This window comes from Dufourea novaeangliae, unplaced genomic scaffold (genome assembly GCF_001272555.1).
Source record: "Dufourea novaeangliae isolate 0120121106 unplaced genomic scaffold, ASM127255v1 scaffold204, whole genome shotgun sequence".
Taxonomy (NCBI): Eukaryota; Metazoa; Arthropoda; class Insecta; order Hymenoptera; family Halictidae; genus Dufourea; species Dufourea novaeangliae.
Genome location: NW_015374077.1, coordinates 367 through 21,368, shown reverse-complemented (window position 1 = coordinate 21,368; position 21,002 = coordinate 367). Strand labels below are relative to the sequence as shown.

Here is a 21,002-nt window from a genome sequence, read left to right as displayed (position 1 = left end):
CGCGATCTGGTAATTACGGAAATATTAGGAAATACTAACGACGATTGGAAACTGGTAATACCGGAAAATGGGAGAAAAGTAATTTTGCGAGGACACGACGACCCGCAGGCGGGACACCTCAGAATACAAAAAACGTATGAGCGGATCGCGACGCGATATTATTGGCCCTGTATGCTTGAAACCGTGACTGACTACGTACGGCACTGCCAGGTGTGCCAGAGGACGAAGGTGGAACAAATACTCCCCCCGGTCTGATGGATAAACGTCGCGGGGAGGCGCCGTGGGTGGCGATCGCGACGGATATTATAGGGCCCTTACTGCCGAGCCTTGCGGGACGAACGTACCTTCTCGTAATACAAAATCTATTTGCAAAATGGATAGTGTCAACCGCTACGTAAAGCCACCGGGAAAACAATTGCGGAAGCATTGGAAAATTTGGTGTTTTCTCGATGGGGAACACCAGAGGTGCTATTAACGGAGCGGAGGAATACGGTATCTATCACACGACGACACCACCGTACCACCCACAGGCAAATCCGGTCGAAAGGGTTAATAGCGTACTAAAGACGATGATAGTTGCGTATTTAGAAAAAGATCATCGGGAATGGAACCTCCACCTACATCAATTTCGCTTCGTGTATAACACCGCGTATCATTCGGCATTGCGTACCTCGCTTGCATATTTAAATTTCGGTAGGGAACCAAGTCCCGCGAATTGCGTGCGTAGGAATCGCGAAGGACCGTGGAAACGAGTAGCGTCCATCCCCGAGCGATGGCAAGACCGAATGATCAACCTAGGGCTACTCGCGTATGAGTGGCGGAAAACCTAGAACGGGCCTACGAAACAAGCGCACGCCACTACAATCTGCGGCACCGCGATTGCGTTTTTCACGTAGGAGAGCTCGTATTAAAAAGACAGCATATAGTATCGTCAGCTGCCAATAAGATTTCCACCAAGTTAGCGCCGAAATTCCACGGTCCCTTCAAAATAGCGAAAAAATGATCGAATGTAGTCTACGAGCTGGAGACAGAAAAGAAACGGGTAGGGAAGGTCCATATATCGGACGTAAAACCATACGTAGCGAATGACGACTAACGGGAAATTTCTTTTTGTCCACCACCACCTCACCCACGGGGGTGGCATACTCCAGAATGACTACGCCGGAGCCCCGGCGTACTACGCAATGACAAAAAAAACGCAGGATAAAGGGACGCAGACCAAGGCGTTTGCCCCACCAGCCCTGAGCGCCGCCGCGGCGCGCAGGTCCCAACGCCCCCCACCTGCGCTAATGGCCGCCGCAGGGGGCAAGCCGACGGCAACACCACCACCACCGCCACCAACGACAGAAAAGAAACCGACATCGCCAAGAAGGGGAAGCACTTGGGACGGGCACTGCTACCGCGACTGCGGGGAGGAGACCGGGGTGCTGCAGCGGTTCTGTTACCGCTGCGGTAAAAGCGGCACCTCGGTCAAAAACTGCCCGAAATGCGGGCCAACATGGGTTCCGGGGGGATCAATAACAATATAATAAAAGTTAATTAAACCCGAAAAGTAGCGAGTCGTCACTAGCGTCGCCCCCCTATCCGCCGTCCCTGTAGCGAGTAGACACCCTATGCGATAGGGTTCGTGTTGGTTCCCCACAAAAAAATGTGTTTGTCACGCAACTCCACTCGTGGTACGGATTATATATTTTTTTTTGAAAATTTTTGTAGTTACCGTGTCTAAGTCCGAGTTTAAAATTTTGTGTGTTTCCTTGATGCTTATAGTTCTCTAGGTAACATATTGTAGTATTTTGGTTTTCCGTGTTGGTGATGGTTGTAGTTGTAACAGTTGAAGAAACATCGTAGCGACAAAACGCGTAAGTATGATTCGGTATTGACTAGGTATTACGGGAATCCTGGAGGAGTCGCCTAAGCGCCAGTAAAGTCAGAGCACCCATGGCTCGCGGTTTCCCCCTCTCTACCTGCTGCTGCGGCGTCCGTGTTAGTGACGTTACGTCACAATTAGATAAATAGAAATGTAAGCAAATTACAAATAATTGAAAATAGAGTGTGACTTTTCACTTATTTTACCAAAAAGAGCAACCAAATATCATCGTACTATATGTACATATAAATAATTACTTTCAACGAACAACACGGTGGGTAGACCTGTTCGGCCAGATCGTCAACCGACCGACTGACCGTCAAACATTCTTTCCGAGAATGCGGATCATCATTTGCCGGCGGTTGCACGACGATCAGATGGGATGGTGACGGATAGTGTGAATGCCACCATTTAAGGGGGGAGACTCCGTGGCCCGTGTGCTGTGTCGGTGCACTCACACAATCCACGGGATCCGTGTATGTATACGCGATGCACGAGAGAGACATTCGATCTCGTAGAATCTAACTTCTGCCTCGATAAGGGCACGAATGAAGTATTCACGGGTATAGTACTCACGGGTAGACTTCACTACAGGGTGGTCTGATCCTTAGAAACGCCAATAAACACCATACGTTCAAACAATTAGAATTTTAGAAATTGTGCGATTGTGACAAACGCCGATGAAGCACACAAGATGGCTGCTCAAGTCACATTTTGTCAAATATCACACGATTTAGTTGTTTTCTCGTCAAAAGCTGACCAGACCACCCTGTACACCACTGTCACACTATCGTAGAAATCCGATTTTTGTTAATTTATCACTTGTGGAAGGCGTAAGTTGGATTCCACGATTTGACGCGTCCAGACTCGGGAATATACAATGGTATAGTTCAAGGATTCTCCACTAGCGGCGCTTATGGTATTTGTCAGCCACTTTGGCCATGTTACCACCGAGCATCGATAAAACAGAGAGAAGTCGGTATATGTAACCTCGCAACACGTGCTAGATCGTATCAATTGTTTTGTTACGCTGTTGCCATACGACAATTCTGCCCATCAGGAGAACGATGGAATACCTACGGCTCGTGGCGAGATTTCGACTCTCGCCGAACATAGGAACAGAATGGTGCGACTGAAAGAGATTCAAGAATGAAGCAATACTTACGTACTAATGTGTGCAACGATAAACCTTTTCTATTTGTACTTGCAATGATGCTAATTTTTTTTATTACATACGAAATACTTGAAATGGCATTCCCGAGAAACAATAGTTATTTATCATTTATTGACCTAATTAATGCAGATGTTATATACTTACACATATATTTCATAAAAAGATGCAAAAAGAACACAATTAATCGCATACGCTCCCTCAATCTTTTCATTTGTCGACCAGCGGAAATTGATTTTGAACTAACAACGATTTTTCGACTTTCTTGTATATATGTGCACAGGGATAAGGAAAGAAGGACTTGAAGGATTTTAAAAAAAGTACGATCTTCATATTATCAAAAATGTTTTATTTTAATGAAAATAATTATTGACATATATGGGGCGGCTGCCCCCGCCATCCCGCCGGCCACCGCGCCGGCTACCGCGCCGTCCACCGCGACGGTCGCTATACGTGATTCTTTTTATCAGTTTTTTTATCTGACCATAGTGGGAGACGATGGTAGGTCGGAGTGGGGGAATGGTGGGGGTAAAGCGTCCCACGATTCTGGCATCATTGGGACGCGCTTCATTTATAATTGAGCAACCATTATTGAATTATTATTAAAATAAGTTATTTAAATAAAACTTTAAAATAACGAATAAAAGAAGAAAAAAAGTATTGTCATGCGTCGAGTAAAGATCACCAGAATTATCTTTATTTGACGCGTAACAAATAATTTTTCTATTTGATGAAAATGTATCTTCAGCCTAATATAAAGATTTCATCTTTATTTTTATACTTATTTGACGTAAAATAATTCTCTGATCGTGTTCGAGCCGCGCTGCCGAGGACTGGGGAGTCGAAGGCTGGCACACGAGATACAATGTATGTATACATATATTGGGTCGTTCGAAAAGTTCGTGCAATTTCTATGCGTACAATAGTAGTTTATACGTTTCTTTTTTATACTTTGGAATGTTTAATTTACTAGAGACTTTACGCATTTAAATATTATAATTAGAAAACTAGGTCAAACTATGTTTTACGAATAAATTCTCATGAAATAAAAAAATTATTTGTCATGCGTCGAGTAAATATCACCAGAATTATCTTTATTCGACGCATGACAAATAATTTGTTTATCTTTTATTCGTTATTTGAAATTTTTATTTGAATAAAAATTTACCCATCTCTGGTATCAGAGGTGGGCAACTGATCGTTCACGAGTATCGCGCGGCTGGAATTTCTCCTTCCAATGATCGTGAGCAAACAGTTGCCCACCCCCGAAATAAATGTACGAGTATAATTATAAGATCTAATTTTTATTTTACTGTTTCAGATAAAAAAAAAGATTTAAAAAATCATGTATAGCGACCGTCGCGGTGGACGGCGCGGCGGCCGGCGGGATGGCGGGGGCAGCCGCCCCATATATGTCAATAATTGTTTTCATTAAAATAAAACATTTTTGATAATATGAAGATCGTACTGTTTTTCAAATCCTTCAAGTCCTTCCTTCCTTATCCCTGTGCACATATACACAAGAAAGTCGAAAAATTGTTGTTAGTTCAAAATCTATTTCCGCTCGTCGACAAAAGATTGAGGGAGCGTATGCGATTAATTGTGTTCTTTTTGCATCTCTCTATGAAATATATGTGTAAGTATATAACATCTGCATTAATTAGGTCAATAAATGATAAATAACTATTGTTTCTCGGGAATGCCATTTCAAGTATTTCGTATGTAATAAAAAAAATTAGCATCATTGCAAGTACGAATAGAAAAGGTTTATCGTTGCACACATTAGTACGTAAGTATTGCTTCATTCTTGAATCTCTTTCAGTCGCACCATTCTGTTCCTATGTTCGGCGAGAATCGAAATCTCGCCACGAGCCGTAGGTATTCCATCGTTCTCCTGATGGGCAGAATTGTCAAAAATCGATACTGTCAGGCAACACTGTCTTCGCGTAGCAAATACACAAACCCAACTTGATGGTAATGGAGAACAAAATTTATTTGTGGGTATTGCCGTTAGATGTCGTATTATTAAGCTGTTCCAATTATCGATTATGTGTTTTCGTTAGTGTCCGATTGATTACATCAGCGCTTCGATCGATTCGGAGTTGGGCCCAAAGGAGTTTCCCCTCTTAAAATGCGTTGGAGCAAGTTTTGACGACGGCTAGCCGGCCGCCGGCTAGACGGATAGTGTGAATTAGCCTTTGGAGTGCGTGTGGTCCTGGAAGGACGAGCATGAGCCTAAATAGCCGGTTATCGGCTATCGAAGGTTTGTTTATCGAAGGACGTTGCGTTGCCTTTAGAATAAGCACATTTTTCCTGGAAAATGTGGCCACGGAGTGTGGACGGATGGGGTACCTTCTGGTAAGAGGTCTGTGTTGTACCGCACCGCACTTACTCCAGAATCTCTGAGGAAAATAAGTTCCTACTCAAAATTGAAGTATCGGTAGAAAGTTTCCGACATGTAGGTATATTTATTCAGAAAAGTTAATATTTTGTAACTAAACTGAAAAAGAAGCAGACATCCCATGACTAATAGTTTCAGGTGGTCAAAATTAACTTGTACACCATGTTTTCATAAACATGGACAAAAACCGTAATTTTTAACATTTTATATTTTTGAACCAAATTCGAAATGAAAAAAATAATAACAAACCTTCTCTAATTTCACATGGAATACGTAATTTTTTAATTTCAAAATGATTCCTGACATCAGGTTCAAAAAGTAACCGATTTAGCGTTAAAAGACTGAATGGTTATTGTACAAATATTATGAATATTGTACACGATATAATACGTCATTCATATGAATTTTTTAAACTCTCATAAATGCTGAAACATTGAGAATAGAATGTAACGTTCGTATGACATTCTTTACTTGGAATGATTTTTCAAATAATCTACGAAAATTTCTTACGCTCACTCGAATACACACCTTGTATTGCTTTATTTCATTACCCATATTTCTGAATCTTGTGATTTGGACAATAGCCAAACTAGATATATTTATAACAAGAAACCATATACATATGATTCTATTAAGTATACGCATATGTGACATTAAAAATCAATATTTTTTACGGCAATATAAATTTTACTAAATACAAATTTCCACTGTCGATTCGTTTCTTTAGTTACCGAGACGCATGTAAATCTCCAACTTTAATTTTCTAATAGGTTGTATCTCTAGTCATCGCACAAACGCAGATCTGAACAATTAATTTTTGAAGTCACTGTGGAGTAATTCCATAGGATTTGTTTACTCACTGTTGATTATAATGTGTTGATTATTTAGCTAAACCTTTTATGTCTCCCGTATGTTTCAAGTGTATGATGCAACCGCAAAAATGCCGTCTGGCCTTCTAAACGGAAATGTAAATCAGTTTGGTGACTTCGACGAATGCATCGGGATTCAAGGAAGTGAAGGAATTCAAGGACAATACTGTTTAACGTACCTACAACTGACCGTTGATGAGTCGCGGTTAGACCTTAGACACATCCATCGTCTCTTGCACTCTCACTATGCATTTAGAAGTAACATTACGGATGTAAGTACGTATTTATATTCAATGAACTTAAATTCTCAATGAAAGAAAATTCTTTGCAAAGGAAATCCGCAACTGCAAAAATTTTTTCCACGCATCAACAATCGGAAAATGTTGTTTGTACATTTAACCCCTTAGCTACGATTTACTTATCACATATTCCACAAATATTTATAACTTTAGGAGGGCGCCGCCGCTAATATTTATATTTGGCCCGATTATCGTATTACGGGCTATGCCCGTAATATTCACTTTTGGCCCGATCATCTACTACGGGCTATGCCCGTAATATTTACGTTGGTCCGATCATCTACTACGGGCTATGCCCGTAGTTGTAGGTTAAGGAGTTAAATTCTTTCATAAATTCCTTCAGGAAGGCAAACAGTACTGGACAAAAAGATAGCACATGTGTTCTGCCATTAGGTTATCAAGGATAGATTCAGAATCCCCCAAATTTGACAAATGATATGTAAAGAATATTTTGTAGTAATATAATATTTAATTGCAACGTGAAATTTTATGATCGGTTTTCATATTTATGAACAACAACATGTAAAACGGAGTCGGCGAAATGATAGCACATTTTCAAAATTGAAATATTTATTTTCTAACAAATTAAAAAAAAACTACAGGGTGATTCTCTCGCCGTGGAAATCAAAGAATGTGCCGCTCTAAAGAACCGCCGCGCCGGGACGTATAATCTGTCGATCGATTCTCACTGTTGTTGACGCCCCGGGACTACACACACACGCCCAGCACGGCGGTTTTTTAGAGCAGCACGTGCTTTGATTCTCACGAACGAGAATCTTGAAACAGTTGCCTAATATTAAATTGGCGGGCAACAGTCGCAACTGGACGCGTACCACGTCGATCGAGCCCGGGATGTACAACCTCAGGCGGATTCAAAAGAGAACGCGACAAAGTATGCAAATTTAGGTTTCAATGCATTTGGTAGTATCTTCTAGGTGTGTCTGCTATGAGCGTCAACGTCACTTGTTTTCCTTTAGTTTGTTCCACAAACTTTCCAATTTTTTTACAATTTGAAAAGAAATTTTTTGTTTTCTTCATTTATTCGTAGACTTTTTTTCCATTTCAGTATTTTGCAGTCTTTTAAAATAATAATCATTCAAAATAAATTGGTTAAATTGATAAAACCTATGAGGCGCCATATGGAGCCCCACACAGATATGATACCAAACACGCGAGCTACCTTAATAATCACGTAGTGTATGATACATGCGCCGTGCCTGAGTCTCAATCGGGATAAACTGTCAATGAGTCAATAGTACAAGGTGTCAAGAAAGTACATGTTGTGGTTACCATAGACGGATTCTGCACTTGCGATTTGGTAGAGATACAGGTAAGAACCTTGCCGCAAAATTGACCTTGACTTTGAATTTGAAGGTCAAATTTTGTATCGTTGTATTACATTCTACTCGTCGTGAGGATAAAAAGTCTTAAAGGAACCATGGGTTGGAACTCAACTGTTCTCTTGAAATATGATGTTTCATTAATTTTCAAACTGATTTTATTTGTAATGACGTAAATAGCTTCATACTATGTTATTATGACTATGAGATACGTTGTAGTTATTCATAATAGTTACGAGCTTCCAATAGTAACGAAAGTAGGTAACTGTTACTCAATTATGTACTTTTTAACTAACAATAAAACACGTTTCAAAATTGATAACATGGAACGCTTATCAAATGTATAATTTAGTTATAAATCACACACTTTGCAGGAACAGTTAGCAACTGTGATTAAGTGCAAAGTAATTTCACTCCATGGTGTCAAATACCATGTCGAAAGCTCGTGAAAATTTATGCTGAAATTACTTAATACAGTGGAGTCCGTTTATAGCGACATTCAAGGGACAGAAAAATTACGTCGCTGTAAACGATTGTTGTTATAAGCAGACTGAAAATATGTATAAAGTAATGTGTATGGGAATCGAACTTAGAAAGCAAATTGGATGCAATATACGGTCTGCTATTATAAGCGGTGTCGCAATAACCGGACTCCACTGTACTCTTAATTTGTTGTCATCGCAACAACTCGCGCATGTTGTACAATCAATATCGTGCTTTTGGACACTGTAACGTAATGCGAGAAAGTGATTCATGCCGTTACTTGTAACGCGTAACGCATTGAAAGTGCACCCTATATTAAAAAATGTGACAAAAATACCTGAACAAAGTGTAGATTATTATGACAGACATGTATTTGTTGTTAGAAAATTTGTAACAGAATATTTGTTATACGAAATTTCTTCTATTTTACATTTGATATTTATTTCCCGAATTTCTCAACTGTTAAATATTATTGAAAGTAAAAATTATACTGTGCATTTCATTCGCAGATACCTGCACATGTAACTCTTACAAATAATAACCTTCGCCTACAGAATCTAGGTATCAATATATTACTTATTTTATCGTACGTTTTCAATAACCATATTTCGATTATAAATTTATTTCTCAAGAAATTGTTATTACCAACTATTGTAGGTACACATAAGAGAGTAGTATTATCTATAATGTTCTAAGAGTAGCCTTATTGTATTATTATAAACAATGATGTAATGTGAGTATATTACTTTGTTTTCTAAATATATTTTTTATAAGTTCCATATCAAAAACCATTATCATGAAAAATTTTCATCTTTAATGTCGAATAAAAACGTATATACAGAAGGTAATTGGCTGTTATGTGCGTATGCATGTGAGTGGTTGGGGAACTGACCGTTAGGGAGAGGGTGAGTCGTTGTGGGAAATGTGCCTATGGTCTGTTTTTCGAAAGATGATGCCTGGGAGGTAGGCCCGAGTTTTCGCGGTGTTGCCGCGATCGCGAGACACCTACGGCACTTGTGTCTCTCTCACTGTTCGCGTCTTGGCCAATGACGTGCGACCGTCGACGTGAGTCCTCGCCCACGATCGTCTGTCTCTTTCATTCTTCGCGTCTTGGCCAACGACGTCCGACCGTCGACGTGAGTCCTCGCATACGGTCGTCTGTGTCCATACACGTATTACAAACCTCTCGAGAAGGACCTACCTACAATCTCCAGGAGTGGGGACTGCGTTCGGTACGCGCCCGTCAATCATCCATTGTCTGGAAATGGCGGAGAATGTTGACGAGACGCTGAACGTTTTCACACGGCAAAAGTTAAAATACATGAATAAGAAAAATTTTATTTCTTTTAAAAGAATGCATTGTACCCAAATATTGAGGAATATATTAAAAGGAGACTAAATTAACACGTAGGTTATTAAACGCTACACGTGGAAATCGCAGGGTAAAGAAGGAAGTTGGTTTACCGAGCGTCTGAGCGAGAGGCTCGCGTGCCGAAGTGCCGGAGGATGGAAAGAGACACACAGTGGCATTGAGACCGTCACAACGTCGCACGAAATACGTAGCTCGCGTTGGATCCCCGACAGGCCACGCCTCAAGGCAGGCCAACCTCCCAGGCATCATCTTTCGAAAAACAGACCATAGTAGCATACAGTATAGTATTCGCCTTGAGTGTCCTCTGCGTATGTCTTCTTTCCTCGTCTTTTCAAATAACACTCTCCCACTTTTCGACTTCTGGGAGACGTGGCCTATCTCTTCGTCATCGTCGTCAGCTCGTGTGGTCGTAGATGCCTCCATCCTGGACGAGCCCCCAAATATAGGAGCGTTGGAAAAATGCGATGACCCAAGCGGAATTCGATCGAACCCACGATCCCCGGCGCCGAAAGCCGAGACTTTACACTCTGCTCCACGAAGCCTTCCTATTTTCCACTGATATTATTTGCTCCCTCTTGTTGGGTACGGAGGTCCTGATCCCACATACATGTAGATAATTATTACAAATAATTATTATAAGTTATTTCCAACCTTCTGTGCCCCGACTTTATTTTCACAAAATGTGAAATGTCAAACGTGTTGCGCGACAGTAACAAATTGTGAGTATATTCATAAATAAGAAATTAAAATCAATTTGAAATATAATAACAAGTTTTTGGTGGTAGCAACGTTTCTGACGCTTTTAAGACGATATTTAAATGTTGGCAAACTCTGAGTGGGCCAATGTTGTACTATCATTGTGAAGTTTTTGTTAATTAACCAACTATAATAATTGTAGGTCCAACATTGGATATTCGCTGGCAAATTGTCATAACTTTTTCGTCGTAAGCCCTATTTTGGGGATTTGTATGCAAAAACACTAACTACAGTAATGTCCTGATATGTGTGAATGCCTCGGTTCCGCGGAGTCACACTCACGCTGAGCGCGGACAATTGTCAGCACCTCGTCAATTAGGTTTTTGCTCGAAGCTCGAGCCTCGGCAGGTTGCCTTTGTAGTGTTCCGATATAGAAAAGTACAAGCGAGTGAAAAACAGAAAGAGAGAACATCTCTTTCCACGCGATTCGACAGCGACGCACCCACCGGCCAATGGTTACATTGTAATCGCTGCGGTTCGCGTTATCTTACTCAGTCTCGAAGTGTCTCGTTAGTTCTCTTGGTCACACAGTCCGATTGTGTGTGTGTACCGTTTCGTCCAATAATAAAAATACGTGTGACTGGAGGTGATCCAGCTACCATTGTAACGTCGACAGCACTCTAAGCATTCGCTGGACACTTAAAGGGGGAGACTCAGTGGCCCGTGAGCTGTGTCCGTGCACTCAGACAATCGACGGGAACCGTGTATGCATACGCGATGCACGAGAAAGACATTCGATTTCGTAGGAACCAGAATGAGTCTCAATAATTGCACAAATGAACTTTTCACGGGCATACAACTCACGGGTAGACTTCATTACAGGGTGGTCTGACCCGTTTAAACACCAATAAACACGTAGAATTGAAAGAACTAGAATTTTAGAAAGTGTGCGATTGTGACAGACGCCGATGAAAACGCACAAGATTTAATGGTTTTCTCGTCAAAAGCAGAGCAGCCACCCTGCACATCACTATCACACTATCGTGGAAATTCGATTTGTATCACATTATCACTTCTGGAAGTCACATTTTGGTTTCTACGATTTGACGCGTCCGTCAAGAAATAAACAGTGGTGTGGTTCAAGGATTCTCTTCTGGAGGCGTTTATGTGTCAGCATAATAAGTCATGTGTCAGCACAGACGAGATATAAGAATAGACCTAACATCTTATGGGACTTGGTGTCCCACGAAAGTCACGCTGATTCGAGCGCACTCTACATTAAAGTTTCCGACTTTAGGAACTACGTTGGACACCACGATGATGCACAACACACACACACTCGTGACTGCATATAGCGATACACACATGCATTATTGCCCCGGTTTCGCTAGCAAGGAAGAATGTTCTGCTTTTCTCGCCCATATACAATGTATACAAGTAGGCCCGGTAGAAATGTATACATGCTATTATATTAATCTAACTATTACGAATATGAAAAAATGTTTTATATAAAAGTTGTTTCCCTTTTTGTTAGGGTGGGCGTAGGTGGGAGGGGGCCCAGATCTTCCCTTGTTTGGAGTTTCCCCCTCTCCCTAACTCTATTCGCGTGTTGTAGATCGTTGACGGCTCTTACGAGGGTCGCAATAGCCAGTTTAATCTATTTTGGAGCTGCCGTGGTGGTTTTTGCCAATTGGTGGAAAGACTTAGTCTTCTCCACCGTTTGTTTGACCGCTGCGTCCATAGAGTCCCTCGCTGGTCTGTATGTCTCCGTTTTCGTCTCAATCCTCTTTCTCTTCCCCTGCTGTTTGGGGAAGGAGAATTCTTCGGCCTCTGAGAAGTCAATCAGGGTCTCATTCCCAGGGTTTGATCCTTCCTGAATCTCAGATGTAGAATGAGATCGTATATGGGCCCTTGGTGGGCTACCGCTCAGTGACGTTTTCGGTTTGAACGGGTAGTCTATGGATTCTTGTAGTATCTCGAGAGAGCCACCCCCCCCCCCCCAAACTGGCTGGTACTGGGGGATCTGTACTCCCTGTACCGTAAACTACATTTAGAGAAAATGGGCTTATGAGAATATAACCAATCCGTCCCGCATTCCTTCCGCTTGTCATCTTTCAAGCAACGCATAATACATTGTACTTAATTTCTTTTTCAGCCTGGACATCGAGTTCCTCGGTTTAGCATAATAAATTGGGGAGTGTGTACACCAGCAACATGTACCGCAAAGGACGTTGAAACAGCCGTTCGCGATGTCCTTACAAGATACACTTCGCAAACTGGTATTAAAGTTACAGTAAAAGTGAATGAAGAAATGTGTCAGGTGAAGAGGAAGGAGCTACCAAAGGAAACTATGTACGCCAGGTAACAGGCATCAAATATTTTGTTCATACAAACGCTCAAACGTGATACAACTAAAAGAAATGTACTAATTGTCTCTTTTCTTTTTAGTTTGTTCTTTATGACTATTCTGGCACTGACAATCGTGGCGGCATATTATGATCATTACAAAATACCTGCCAGCGAACTACTCTTATCGTTTTCCTTAAAACGTAATTTCAAGAAGCTTGTGTCATTAGAGCGAGGACAAAATGATATAGCAACGCTTCATGGCATTCGGGCAATAAATGCTCTAATGTTGCTTTTAGCTCATAAAAGCATGGCCCTGTTTTTTAATCCATACACAAATAGAACAGAAATGAGTGAGGTATGATTGTAGTACTTTAAAAATAAATCAATTTTAACACTTTCACTCGCTGCGATTGGTAGCCAACGTTACCGCGGGAACTCGGTTAGTAGACTCGTGCTCTGATTGGTCCGGGTTTTTCGTTAATATCTAGTTAACAAAGTCTCAGATAACATTTTTGCTAAGGAAAAACTTGTTTCAAATCATCTCACGAGTTTCCCATTTCCGGGTCCACCAACATTTTTGTTACACCCTGTATGTATCACCAAAATGTGTCTGAAATATTTTATTTTTACTGTAACTTAAACAAATCGAAATAGATCCATTGTGTATATGACATTTTTGGCATTGAATATCCAACTAAAGATGTTACATATGTTGGTCGATTTCATTTAGAAACATCCAGTATAATGTGAGTCATAAATCATATACACTTTTTCATTTTTACGTTTACAAAGACAGCTGCAAGTCTTTATGACATTTCGATTTAATAATTAAGCTCCTCTCATTCCTTAAAAGATACATGTTGTGTGACAAACATTTTGTTTTCTACTGTAGTTGCAACTTGATTAAAAAATAATACTAAATTACACTTAATTAATGTTAAGTGAACAAAGCGTAAACTTTAGTTCGTTCCTAATGAAAACCAACTTCTGGAGGAGAAAAATGTACACCTCGTGCAGTTGCAAAGGTTACTTATTGTAATAAGAAGTTGTATACAGTATGTTTTTGTTTTAGTACCTTGGCAAACCGTGGACAGTCATAGGGAGAGCTGCAAGTCTTTATACTGATCCATTTATAATGCTTTCTGGACTTCTAACATCATACTGTTTCGTTGGAAAATTAAGAAGAACTGGAAATTTAAATGTTAAGGATGAATACATATCTCGTTTAATCAGGTAATGAAAATTATTCATGTTTTAATCAGGGCTACGGAGTCGCCAAGCAAAATTCCCGACTCCGACCCCTCTTATTTTTGCTTTGATTCCGATTCCGAATCTTACTGGTGCACTTATAATAGATTGTTGGGATCATAAATATATGTATGTTTATCAACAAACTATTAATATTTAATATATGTATAGTGTAGTATCAGGAGATTCGGAGAATGAAAGGTTGAGCGAACTTTGGGAGAGAACAACTCGGGTGACTGTTAGTGCGATACGTAGTAAGAATGTATGATATGTGTGTGAAGTCTTTAAGAAAGCGGTATAAATTAAGAGCGGCAGAGAACGAGAAACTGTGAAAGAGAACGCATTAGAGATCAGTGAGCAAGTGTGAAGCTAGTATACAGGGTGTTGGACCACTAGTGGAAAAAAATTTGAAGGGTGATTCTTTGGGGCAAAATAAGATGAAAATCAAGAATAACGAAATTGCGACAAATGCTTCGTTTAGTAGTTATAAGCGTTTAAAAATGGACCCAAATGATGGCAATCCACACGCCTGGAGTGTCAGCGGGGCAAGGTTCGTAAGGGGCGTACAGTCACTCTAAAGACTCAACGACATCCAGGAAAAGTAGGTAGAACAGCTGTCTACTTACCCGGTAGAAGATGTCAATAACTTGTGACCACGGTATTTGAGTCGAATCCACTTGTATCGCATTAACTCTGATTACTCGATAAAATTTTCAAGAAATGTAAATATCTTCTTATGAATATTATCGAATAGAGAGGGTTAATACCCCCTCTGGTTGTCACGTACAGCAATTGTCCTGTCCACGAGTATTCATGAAATTAATCCGCACATGCATGTACACCACAGAAGTCAGCGACAAGTACCCACACACATTGCGCGATTGTACCGACCGCGATAAATGTTTAGACACTGCGCGATTAATTAGACCCATGCGTAGTTCCTCCGTTGCGTTTACCACTGTACACGTTACACAAAACTAACACCCAAAATGATTAATTTATAACTATTATTTACACTCATTTTTACCCTATACTAATGAATTTATAGCTACTATTCATATTAAACCTACAATATTTAATAAAACCTGCAATAATTAATAAAATCTACAATATTTAATCAAACCTACAATAGTTAATAAAACCTACAATAATTAATTTACACTATTTACAATGTTACGCGGAATTTTTCTTTCGGGTCCCGGTCAGCCGTGTGGCCGTGGTCCGCCACGAACAAAGCCCCTCTCTCGGCCCCGCGACTATTCCCCGAGTGCTGGTATTGGGTACGACAGTCGTACTACGACTTCCGATACCCTCCGAGATTTACTTAGAGTGGAGTCTACGAGAGAGTGGCTGTTGCCGGCTAGCACGCATAATGGGCGGGGTTCGCAAGTAGGATGCGGAAATTCTCCTCGCGGCAGAAGGCGGTTCACGAGTGAACGGAGATCGTTTTGCGTTAATTTCGCTATTTATTACCGCCACGCGTCTACCCTTGAGGGCAACGCTACAATAGGTGGCAAACGATAACAATCCGATAACAATTCTCGTCCGCAGTTCGGTACTCGTCGCAATATAAACTAAGTAACTATTAGAAATAAACTTTTATTTCGTATATAAAAGAATACAACACACTCTTGGGGAGACATCTCTCCTTGTACGCATCTACAAAGCGTCTAACGCAACTGCTCGCGAAAAGAAAAAGGAAACGGCGGTCGCGTACGTTGGATGGAAGTGTCGAGAAAGTCGAGAACGGAAACATACCAGCCATGCGTGAATTGCCATAAGCTATCATTTCTTCTGTAACACTTCCCCTCAATTCGCGTGTACGACAAAAATAATGTTAATATAAGCAAGAATCTCTACATTACATTTCCTTCATATTTAGAAGCTCCAGGCCCTTAACATGCCTCGCATTATTTAGTCCCTTGGTCAACATATCTGCTGTCATTACAGTAGTGGGTGTATACCTTACATTGACAATACGGTTCGCTACAACTTGTCGCATGAAATGATAACGGATATCTATGTTCTTCATTCTACTGTGATAGATTGGATTTTTGGCTAATTTTAACGCTCCTTGGTTATCATTAAATATATCTATCGGTGTAACGTCTCGCAGCTTCATTTCATGTAGAAACTCCTTGAGATGAATTGCTTCCTTTGAAGCCTCAGTAAGGGCCATATATTCCGCCTCTGCGCTAGATAAAGCTACCGTTCGTTGCTTCCGGCATTCCCAACTTACCGGTCATCCGCACAAAACCTACGACCTATATCGCGTTTCTGTTTGCATATTCTCAGCGCAACATTTGTATTTTTTTTTCATACACCACTCGGGCTCACTTGGTCACAATGCCGAGGGTGTGCGAGTCTGGACATTATAAAACTCTCTCTTGTCTTCTGCAGTGCGACCATTTTTTTTACACTTTTTTTTGAAGAACGTATCTTCCGTGTACAAAAAGGACGATAGCTTGTCCTACACTCAAGTTTTAATAACCAGTCATATGTTTCAATTTCTTTTAATCCCTTTAAAACTCTTGCTGAAATTTGCTTTTTTGAATTTCTACTGGTTCCTTTTCTGGATTTGTTACATGCCTTCGCTTTACTTTTAAACGTCCTAATTATCGATACAAATGTAGTATTCTTAGTATTTAATTAGTTTTATTACAACTTTCAATTATTTTGAGTACATTTTTGATTTTTATAAAATTTACTAACATGTAGTCGAAAACGGTATACTTTTTTCCGACTCCAATTCTGATTCCAGTGATCAGAAGTTCCTCCTGAACTTTGACTCCGACTCCAATTCCACAGACTTGGTTCTAATAATAGACACTTGTATTAGATTTTAAATTGTAAATTAGAAGTAATAAAAAAAATCAATAGAAAATAATAAAAAAATAATCAATTTAACAAACATTACGTTTTTCTTCTTAGATTGGTACCATCTTTAGCAGCGCTAATGGTGCTTTGCACTTATGTAATACCTTATGTTGGTTCTGGACCACAGTGGAACTTGGTAGTAACTGAGCATGCAAATATATGTAAACGAACTTGGTGGAGAAATTTCCTATTTATACACAACTACTTTGGATTTGAGTCAATGGTATGTAATTTCTTAATAAATTTTTGATGAGCAATGGATGAACCATATCAGAAGATATATCATAAAATTAATGTCCTTTCTGATTTTAGTGTTTAACTCACACACACCACTTAGGTATAGACACTCAACTTTTTATCCTTTCACCTATGATGGTACTACTACTTTATAAAACACCAAAGACTGGAACTATTATTCTTACACTATGTGCTGTGTTTTCAACATTATTGCGGTATTTTGTAACACATTTCAAACAACTGAATAATTATGTATTCTTTGGCACGTCGTAAGTCAATGCTGTACTTTTATACCCAACTTTTCTGGAAATTCTTTATAAAACATTTGTCTAAAAGTAATTTTATATTTGCAGAATAAAACAATTGTTTGACACTGCAGACTTCTCATATACCTTGCCATCGCATAGACTGACAGTATATATAATAGGAGTATTGGTCGGTTATTTATTAAGATATTTACCTAGAGATTACAAGATAAACAGAGTAAGTAAAAATAACTATATGAATCTGTAAATAAGTGCATTTGGTCTTCATTCTTTTTTATTTCTTCAGATAGCTTTATATGCAGGCTGGATCCTGTGCATAATAATGTTCTGTTGTGCATTTTTTGGACCTGCACGCATGGGGTCTATAGATTACATCTATGATCCGCTACACGCTGCTCTGTACAATGCATTCGCTCCTATCGGATGGTGTGCTCTTTTTGCTTGGGTAACTATAATGCACCATAGTGGAAATACGAATGGTAAGCGCATAAATCATGTTAAATAAACTGTAATAATGAAATGCTACGATCGGGCAACCTCTTTTCCAACAAAACATACAATTAGTGCAAAGCACAAGAGACGATGTAACTAAACAAATCCTGGAATAATAGTTGCTATTGATCATCTGAACACTACAAGATATAATGGAAACAACCCAGTCAGCCAAACCGGCCAAACCTGTAAAGTCAGATTGTGTCCAATGCCTGTTAAGAAGGTTTTGCAATCAGATTGGCATACGGAAATTGGCAGCAAATTAGCAGCAAGTTTTTCAATATAGCCTAGGTTATAAATTGACCTATGTTACTTAGCCTGAGTTATGTTGCATGATTTGCTGCTAAGTTGCTATCAATTTACTTTACCATTTTGTCAGCAGGCTTTGTCTGCAAAACCCAAATTAAATGCGGAAACAGATAGCTATGGTCTTGTATACAAATTTTTTCAATATTTGCTGTCAATTTGCTCAAAACTTGCACACAACTGGTTATCAGGGATGGTACATACGAAATACTTGAAATGGTTTCTGGAGAAACAAATTGTAGAAAGAACACCATATATTCCAAGTATTCCATGTACAAAAAACATGGAATACTACACAAATCTGCTGTTTGAATTGATTTATTTATCATTTATTGACATAATTGGTACGGGTCTTATACCTATGCGTACACATATGTATATTTCATAAAAAGGACGCAAAAAGAACATTGTATAAACAAATTTATTCAATGAGAATTTATTCAACTAATAAAGAGACTTTTGTTATTCTAAGAGCGTTTCATTCGTAGTGTCGAATAAAATTCTCATCTTTTATCTGTATCTTTATTTGAAGGCTTCGAATAAAACTTCGTATAACTTCTGACAACGCAAATAATAGTCCAGACGAATTAGACTTTAAGCAAAAAATAATTCTAATTAGCTATTTTTTTGGACGCAATGATTCGGAAAGTCATTAGAAATGAAATGTATACGCGCAAAATTCCTGAATTGTTGCCGAACATTGTTTTAAAAAATCGAAAAGATGGGAAAAACATGAATTTCGCATGCAGAAGAAAATATAATGATTTTAGAGAAAAAACGTTTGTTTGAAAAAACCAGAGACCAAAAATACCAGTTACTTTAAATATTTTTTGGAAAAATATCATTTTAAAGGAATTTAACCCTCCGAGCACGGTCCCTGGGTCACGCGGTCTCGACAGCGACACGCACGCAGTGACGGAGCTGTCGTGTAAATCGCATAGCGACCGATGTTTGTTTACATGCCAACGACCGGGCCAAGACGCCGCAGTAGTATTGACTAATAAATATAATTTGTTTTATAATTCACGAGATTTTTATTCTAGTTAGTGTAATAAGAACCACGAAAATCCAAATGTAATGTGGAACCAGCTAATCATTACATTGTTTACATGGTGACGGTGGCTCGAGCTCAAGCTCGAGCAACCGCCACTGCGTAGTAATATCGGTGAGGGTCTCGAGCTCGAGCCATACTGGCACTGTGTTAATACAGTGTCGGCGAGGGCCTCGAGCTCCAGCCTCGCCGTCGCTGTGTAGTAATAAAATATCGGTGTAGGGTCAGAAATGACAATTCATTGTCAAATTTGGCAAGACAGATAAGTTGATTAACATTTGGAAACTAAAAAATGAAGCTGTGTTTATTTTATCTTGATGTTATTTTAGTATTAATGTACTTGACAAATGAATTATTGAAATATTTATTTCATTTGAAATTTAAATGTTAGTTATTTAATTTGATTGACAGTTGTAACGTTACTAGGATAGTGCGTAACATTTTAGGCATGGTTAATTTTGTTAACAAGTGTGATGGTATGTGTAATGATAACGCTGACAAAAATTCATCCATATGTTTATTACATACGAAAAAGTGTTATGTGTTATTTTGAATGCAACAAGTATTTGTATGTTAATTTCAATGTTAACTGTTATTTGTTATATAACGAAATATCGTTTATACGATGTTCGTCTAGTGCAATACAAATTTGATTCCATTGCTTTTTTGATAAATATTACTCAGTCGTATGTAATAATACAGAATAAAAGTATACTGTTTGTATTTGAAAACATGTATGCGTTCGTAGACATTGTTAAACTGCTGTATTAACAATAGAAAAATAAAATAATTCCCTCAAATTTACATAATTACACATAAATGTCTCCTTAATAGCAATATTAAACGTAATTACTTTTATGTACGTGAAAGAAAAACAAATAGGTACGCCGAGGCTTGAAGTCAAGACCCTTTTCTAATACGTCTACTTTACTTATACATCGAACAGACAGAAGAGAATCTGTACGACTATGGTCCCTTCGCTGATTTCCGAATCTATCAAACACTCATGATCTGACAACATTGCATACTTTAGACTTGACACTGTCCAACTGTGGCTAGCTCGGCTCGGGTCGAGTTCAACGTAGTTCTCAAATTCACCATTCTCAAAACGTAGGGGTCAGTCAAATGACAGGCCTTTTCTGTGTCGGTACTACAGTTTTAGGTGGGCTAAGCCTAACTCCCGTAAGGTGAGAGGTCTACTCTTATACCTCGTCTGTGGTTACGCAGTAACCAATACCACCGACTAGGTATAGGATAGACCTATCATCTTATGGGACTTCGTGTCTCACGTTCTGAAATACCGTAGTGTAAAAAGTCAAGGATTTTCTGCTGCCCTTTACGTTATGAGAACGGTGAATTTGTGAACTACGTTAAATCCATTCGAGCTCAACTAGTCTATTTGTTGTCGAGTCTAAAGTACGCAATGTTGTCAGATCATGAGTGTTCCGTACGTCGGAAAATCATCGAAGGGACCATGGTCGTGAACAGATTCTCTTCCATCCGTTCGCTGTAAAGTAGACGTATTATGTAGAAAGGAGTCTTGGGTTCTAGTCCCGACGGATCTATTGGTTTTTTTTCGCGTACAAAAAAGTTATTGCGTTTAATATTGTTTTTATGAATATGTATGTGTATTATTATGTACATTTGAGTAAATTATTTTATTATTCCACTGTTATTA

The 21,002-nt window shown here is 39.3% G+C and overlaps 1 protein-coding gene across 1 annotated transcript in view; it reads left to right on the top strand.

Moving 5' to 3' along the window:
- LOC107190614 (nose resistant to fluoxetine protein 6-like) overlaps positions 1-18,253 on the top strand; it is a 51,791-nt gene extending 33,538 nt beyond the window's left edge. Inside the window, exons 3-11 of the mRNA XM_015579450.1 lie at positions 6,360-6,580; positions 12,654-12,859; positions 12,947-13,202; positions 13,920-14,080; positions 17,027-17,195; positions 17,285-17,478; positions 17,563-17,696; positions 17,766-17,954; positions 18,087-18,253. Of these exons, the coding sequence (XP_015434936.1) occupies positions 6,360-6,580; positions 12,654-12,859; positions 12,947-13,202; positions 13,920-14,080; positions 17,027-17,195; positions 17,285-17,478; positions 17,563-17,696; positions 17,766-17,954; positions 18,087-18,253 (1,697 nt within the window). The remainder of the gene's footprint in view (positions 1-6,359; positions 6,581-12,653; positions 12,860-12,946; positions 13,203-13,919; positions 14,081-17,026; positions 17,196-17,284; positions 17,479-17,562; positions 17,697-17,765; positions 17,955-18,086) is intronic.
- Positions 18,254-21,002: the final 2,749 nt, after the last annotated feature.